This window comes from Notechis scutatus, chromosome 9 (genome assembly GCF_049901735.1).
Source record: "Notechis scutatus isolate UNSWTSFEM ecotype Mainland chromosome 9, rNotScu1.2, whole genome shotgun sequence".
NCBI lineage: Eukaryota > Metazoa > Chordata > Lepidosauria > Squamata > Elapidae > Notechis > Notechis scutatus.
Window position 1 is genome coordinate 762,394 of NC_142017.1, and position 6,204 is coordinate 768,597.

Here is a 6,204-nt window from a genome sequence, read left to right on the forward strand (position 1 = left end):
CTGGCCTGAAGCCACTGAGACCAAACATGTTCTTCTAATCCCTAACTGGGATTTGTTCCTAACAGCTAAGGCACATCCATCCTCTGAGCATGACCAATCCATGAGCTATGGTGGCTGTAGAGCCTCCTCCAGCTTGTGAGCCTTGAGCACCGCTAGGACTTCTACGGATTGCAAAAGGACTCCGGGGACGTCATTTCACGGAGTGCCGCTCCAGGAATCCTGCAAAATATCTGGTAGCCCCTTCCCAACTAAGCAATCTTTCAGAAGCTTCTGCCTTGGATCCCATTGGTGAGCTGGAAAAGAACCAAACCCCCTCCTGGCTTTTGGCTACTGGAGAGCAACATGGGCTCTCTTCCCACAAGGAATCCTGTGAGCAGTTCTGATCCCATCACCTCAGAAGGCAGAGTTAAAAAGAGGGCAGAGATCAGAAAAATGTAAGGACGGACCAGGGGCACCTGGGGAGAATGAGCAGCTGCACCTGAGGAGCTGCATGGACAATGGACGGCCATGGAACTCAAGTGGCCAGGACAAGGTGACCGCTGACAGAGGAAGCCCTCGGCTGCCCAGTGCATTCCATGTTCCCTCTCGAACAAGGCACCATCCAATGTGCTCCAAGGGAGGAGGGTTTACCTACCAGGATGGCCTTCCCATCAGGTGCCACTGGGCTGAGATGTCCGTTTACGCACATTCCAAGGTTGGCAGCTTTTGCAAGCCAGGAAGGTGGACCTGGAGTAGCCACTTTCCTGTCTGTGCCGATCTCCTGAGCAGCCGATGCCCAGGAATCTGGCTACTTGGCCCAGATCCATGAAGAGAACGGAGGGAGAATGTCCTGTTTCCAAGGAGAACAGTTGGCATCATTGGCTGCTTCCTGGGAAAGGCTTGGGAACACTTTCCCCCTGCCAATTGCTTCTCCAGGCCTGCTGCTGGCACGGATTGCCCAACAGGCGGAGTTCTCCTGCCCAACTTTCCCCCAGAACCTTTGCTCCTAGCACAGGTCTAGAAAGGGACGCCTGGAAGGGCAAGATCAGGGGATGGATGCGTCAGACCTGCTGTGCCACCTGCCCAGGGCAATGGATCCCAGGCTCCACAGCAGTAACAGGGGGTCTCTCTTTCTGCTGGAAGTTTTAAAACAGCATTTCCCAACTATAGATGCTCAGGTGGACTCCCAACTCCCCCTGCCAGTCAAGGCTCAACTAGGGAGGGAATAGGTCTGAATGCGTGGCAGGTTAACATTTGTTGGAGGGGGCTCAGTTGGGAGGGGTTGCTGAAGGACCCAGAGGCCGCTCATTGGGAAGGCCTTGAAGCTCCCAAGATATATCGAAGGTTAGGATGTTCTTGCATTGATTTGAGGAGACCCCAACCTGTTGTTTCACAATCTTATGGCACTATTAAACTGGGGGACCTCCGCAGAATTTGCTCTGCTCAACCACACTAGGACCACGAAGGACGTGCTAAGGGCGGGCCAGGTGGACGAGTGCAGAGCATGAACAGAGCCCCCCCCCCCGCTCCTCAGGCCTGGAGCTTCCACCGCCCGCCCAGGGCTGGCAGGGCCCCTCTGGGATCCGAATGAGAAGTTCCCAACTGGCAGCCTGCTGCCCCCGTGTGGCGATTTCTGCCCCTGCAGCCGTAACTGAGGCCAAAGACATTAGCATCTTATTCAACAGATGTCCCAGCCCGGCTCCCCACCCCGAGAAACTTTTCCTGAAGCATAGCTGTCACTTCTTGGCTTATACCTTCTCAGGCTCTACCTAGAGCAGATGCCCAAGCAGCCGCCCACACGGAGGGAGGGCCCTGCGTTGCTGAAAGACGCTGGCAGCATTTCAGAGAGTGAACTTTCTAAGCGATCTGCCACCTCCGCTTCCCAAAGGGCCCGTCGACTTGGGCACACAACGATCTGCCCAAGAAGCCCCAGCGGGACAGTTTCAGGACTGTCAACTAAGCCCAGCTTGTACTGAGTGACCACGGTCGCCATGCCACCCTGCCACTATAGCGCGCAAGGGGTGCCGGGGTCACAGGTCAGGACCCACCACACCCAGAAGCTCTTGATCCCGCTTGGAAAGACTGGTGAAGGGCTACACGTACAGAAAAGCATTAAGACAACCCCCCGCCCCCCCCAATCATGTGACTATGACTTTTCCCCTCTGGCTCCTTGAGGGCAGTGAAGCCACAGGTGACCGTTCATCCTCCAGGAGCGCTTTCAACAAGTATGCCGAAGGTGGCACTTTGCTCTCCCTCCCCCGATAATAAGGACCCCCAACCCCTGCAATCTTCCAACTCCAAAGTGCCAGCAAGCACAGAGCACACACAGAGTCCATCCCTGCCAGGCGCTACACTGAAGACGGTGAAAGCGCCCGCTTTCTGGGGCAACCCTTCTGCCTCCCTTTCCATGGCTGCATCCAAACACAGGAGGACCCATCATGGCAAATTTCTCTCTCTTTTTTTTTATTGAACCGATCTGTCCAAGCAGTTTATTTCTTCTTTTCCACGTCCTGCTCGGCTGCTTCCTTGGCTCGCTTAGCCCGGATGCCGAAGAGCCGAGCGTTTGCTCTGGCCATGCGCAGAGTGGCAAAGGCCTTGAAGTTCTTCTCTTCTTCCGAGATAACCCGGGCCTTCTCCTTTTTGTAGACCTACGAAAGTGAAGAGTTGCAACAGTCACTCACAGCTCAACCGGCACGCTGGGCCTTGTGCTATTAGCACAATTGCTCACACTGCCTGTAAGAAGTTATCTGTGGCAGGCTAGTCCAGGTTCAGCCACATTCAGCATCAAAGCTCTCCAGAAAATATTTTTCTTCTCAACCCACAAGCTTTTAAATGTGGTGAAGAGACTGGAAAGAAGCTGTCCAGCTGACGAATACTTAACTACAGAACTGCACGGTTCTGGTAGCTGCTTCCCAATTAAGGAATCAGGACTGTGCGACAATGAAATGTATTTACAACATTTAAACAACTATCCATCTTACATCCCACTTTGGGCAGCTCCCAATCAACCATTAAAACAACTTAATACACGTATCAATTAAGACCATAAATACTGAAAACCTGGCACCTAAGTGAAGCATGCAACGTCTGCGTTAAAAACCCTCTCGTGCACCTCACCCCATTCCAATGCTTGGGGGAGAAAAGTATGTCTAAAGCACACAAGCCTACTTCCCCCGCAAAAACACCAAAGGCAAAACTTTAAAACTTCGATTAAAAGCAGGAAACACTCCTGGTTAACAACAAATGTTTGAGGAAAGAGCCAGTAAATCCAGAGGGTCGCTTACGGTTTTGATGGGCATAACTGGTCCAGACAGTTGTGTGGCCATCTTGAGTTCCTCTGCCTATAGAAACAAGAAAAGAGAATTTCTCACGGGCCCTTGGCTCCAGCAAAGCTGCGGGCAAAAAGGTCCTTTACCCACAAACTCTGTTCTCACCGTGCTGTCTCCCTTCTTGGGCGCCGAAGACTTCCGGGGAAAGAGGATGAGTTTGGAGCGATATTCCTTCAGCCTTTGGACGTTGGCTTGCAAGGCTTCGGTAGACTTGTTCCGGCGCCTGGGGTCCACGGCAATACCAATCGTTCGGGCAAATTTCTTGTGGATACCAGCCATCTAGAGAGAGTTGTGTGGACACGGGATTCAAATCAAGGTAAGTCTGAATTGCTGCCCCTTCTGGGCAGGCAGGACAATCATCAACTGGAAAAGGGTTCAAGGCACCATCCTCCTCCTCAAGCTGACAGGTACTGTGGGGTGTTACCGTTTGACTGCAAAGGTCTGGCCACAAATGGCGTATTGAGGGCAAGGTAAGAGAATCACCAGTGCGATCTCACTTAGTTTATCAGACTCTCTGAAAACAGACTGGAAAATTGCTCAAGGGAGTTCCTAACGTGGACAGACCCCTCAGCATGGACCCTCAAAGGGTCTCGGGCAAGACAACCCATTCACTCCCCCCAGGCATTTCTTTCCCACGCCCCCCTCACTCACCCGCAGCTCTTCCAGGCTGAACCCTCTGCCCAGACGGACTTTTGTATGGTATCGCACGGTGGGGCACCTCACGACTGGCCTGACTGGCCCCGTCACTGGACGAGGAGCAATACGACGGGCTTTGGCCTGGCGGGCTTTTCTCCTGAGGGGGAGAAGCAACAGGAAGGCCCACATCAAGACCCGCCTTTCACCCCCGAAGGCGCACTGAAGCCCAGCCAGGCAAGGGGGCTGCAACAAGGCCCTCCTCCGCTGGGGGGAGGGGCAGCTACAACCATCAGTTTTATGGGTTCAAAGGCTCATCAATGAAGTGCAGCGATTCCGGAGAATTCTCATCATTTGGCCGTAGCAACAAGGCCCCTCCGTGTCACCCAGAGTCCTCCGGCTGGGAAGCGCATCGGCTCAGGGGGCTCCTCACCTGCGGACCTTCCGGGCAGGCTGGTTGAACCAGGTGGCCACGCGTCTTTGCCAGTCCTTATGGAAGTGGGGCTTCAAGATCATGCCATTCCGGCTGGGCGCCATGCCTGCTCAGACCCCTGGAAACACAGAACCAGCCGCCTTACCCTCATCGCCAAAGCCGCCGCCTGGACGCCCTTTCGGCAGCCGCTCCATTTGCAAAGGCCCGTCCCGTCCCGGCTCCCCGGCCATCAACGCGGCCCCTCCACGGACGGCCAAGAAAAGCGGCTCCGGTCACACCCTTTGCCTGGAGCCGAGCGAGTTCCAGGGCCCGGGAACGCCGGCAGCGCCCACTGGTCCCCACGGCAGCGGCGGCAATGAAGGTCCCTCCAGCACCGCGGCCGTTGAAGCCCACGGCCGCCCCTCACGGCTGCCGGCGCCCGCGGGAGCCTCGCTGAAGCCCCCGGGCGCGGGTTTAACGGGGCGGGCGGGCGCAAAGGGGGCGCTGCGAAGGCCCGGCTCTCCCGGGAGCTCCCGCCCCGCCTCGAGCTCTGCTGCCCCCGGAGAGGCGCCGCATGACAGACTCTCCCCGCAGGCCCTTCGGAGGCCCCGGGCCGGCGCCCCAAGTACCGGAGGCGGCTCGCCCACCCGCCCTTGGCTCCGGCGTTGGTGCCAGCCCGCCCTGCTTCAACGGCCGGGGCCTCTCGGGGTCGGAGGCCCCGCCGGGTCGAGAAACCCTTCGCTCCAAGCAACGGCTCCCTTCTCGCCCTCTGAGCCGCCGGAGCTCAGCCGCGAGGCCTCCCCAAGGCCGCCGCGCGTCTCGGGGGTCACCCCTGCAGCGCGGGGGTGCGGATGGCGGCAGATGCAGACCCGCCGCCGGCCCAGCATGAGAACTCACCTCCCGGGAGAGAAAATGGCCGGCCGGAAAAAGAAAGAGGCGGCGCGAAGAACGCCGGGATATGTTGCCGTCGCCGCATCCAAGGCGCCCCGGAAGTGCGACATTCTTCCCGGCCAATCTACGCAGCGGACTTGCCAGTTCCTGTTTCCTGTCGTCTTGCCAGTCACAAAGATGGTGCATAATTTAAAGGAGCCGTCATCCTCACCTCTGGTTTCCATTGCACTGTCTTGCATGGAGCCAGAGAAAAGCAGATCCTTTTTCCTAATCTGATGCCTTCCAGATCTAGTGGATTATATTCCCCCCTCGGCTTAATAAATGTGTTGAAGGCTACCGGAGACTAAATCTTGCCTCTGTCGGAATGTTGCTCTAATTCAAGAAAATAATTTGTATCTTCTTAGACAGGAGCACAGAGAGATGTTCAAGAAGGAAAAGGCGGCTAGTGTAAGCAAAAACCCCACCCATAGGATGTTGGCTGCCAGACATCAAATATCTGTTAGGAATTAAATCTTTTGATACCGGGCTCATGAATTTCTGTCCATTTCTACATCCTTCCAAGGCTTTCAAATTTACCTGTAGCAACAAATGACAACTCTCAACAACCACAGCGTCAGTTCTGGTCCTAAGAAACTGCTACTCAGAAGCCATGCCACCCAGGCCTCTGGCTGTTGGAGCTTTATCAAGCCTTCGTGTGTAAAAGCAAGCCACCTGCATCAAGAACGTTTTAGAGAACCCTGCAAGATCATTTGCAAAAAGGCATTTTCTATCCCACCAAACCTAAGAATTGCTTTGGCGAGCATTAGAGGAAAATGCAAAATGAGCACCGTATTTCAGCTAACATTGTTCTCTAGAATTTTAGGTATTATTAGCAGTTTAATAAAGGTGATATTAGCATGTTAACCCCCTTTAGAAATTTAGGAAAACATGTTTTTCCCTTGAGCCAAAACTATTCCCTTT

At 55.0% G+C, this 6,204-nt stretch overlaps 1 protein-coding gene and 1 non-coding gene across 2 annotated transcripts; both read right to left on the bottom strand.

Annotated features, from left to right (window-relative positions):
• Positions 1 to 2,415: 2,415 nt before the first annotated feature.
• RPL13 (ribosomal protein L13) lies at positions 2,416 to 5,303 on the bottom strand. The gene is made up of 6 exons (XM_026684870.2): positions 5,251 to 5,303; positions 4,375 to 4,492; positions 3,960 to 4,101; positions 3,414 to 3,587; positions 3,264 to 3,320; positions 2,416 to 2,627 (listed from the first exon to the last, which is right to left on the bottom strand). Exons 2-6 carry the CDS (start codon positions 4,476 to 4,478, stop codon positions 2,469 to 2,471), a joined length of 636 nt encoding a protein of 211 aa, XP_026540655.1. The 5' UTR covers positions 4,479 to 4,492; positions 5,251 to 5,303; the 3' UTR covers positions 2,416 to 2,468.
• On the bottom strand, positions 4,216 to 4,294 carry LOC113423477 (small nucleolar RNA MBII-202). The gene has a single exon (XR_003372387.1). It is a non-coding gene; the product is annotated as a small nucleolar RNA MBII-202 (small nucleolar RNA).
• Positions 5,304 to 6,204: the final 901 nt, after the last annotated feature.

What these genes read in the sequence shown, in the direction of transcription:
- RPL13 (XM_026684870.2), bottom strand. Translation starts at nt 4,478, where the DNA reads ATGGCGCCCAGCCGGAATGGCATGATCTTGAAGCCCCACTTCCATAAG. An exon ending in CCTGCCCGGAAGGTCCGCAG is followed by an intron (nt 4,102 to 4,374) that starts GTGAGGAGCCCC and finishes TCTCCCCCTCAG; the next exon opens with GAGAAAAGCCCGCCAGGCCA. An exon ending in TCAGCCTGGAAGAGCTGCGG is followed by an intron (nt 3,588 to 3,959) that starts GTGAGTGAGGGG and finishes AACTCTCTCTAG; the next exon opens with ATGGCTGGTATCCACAAGAA.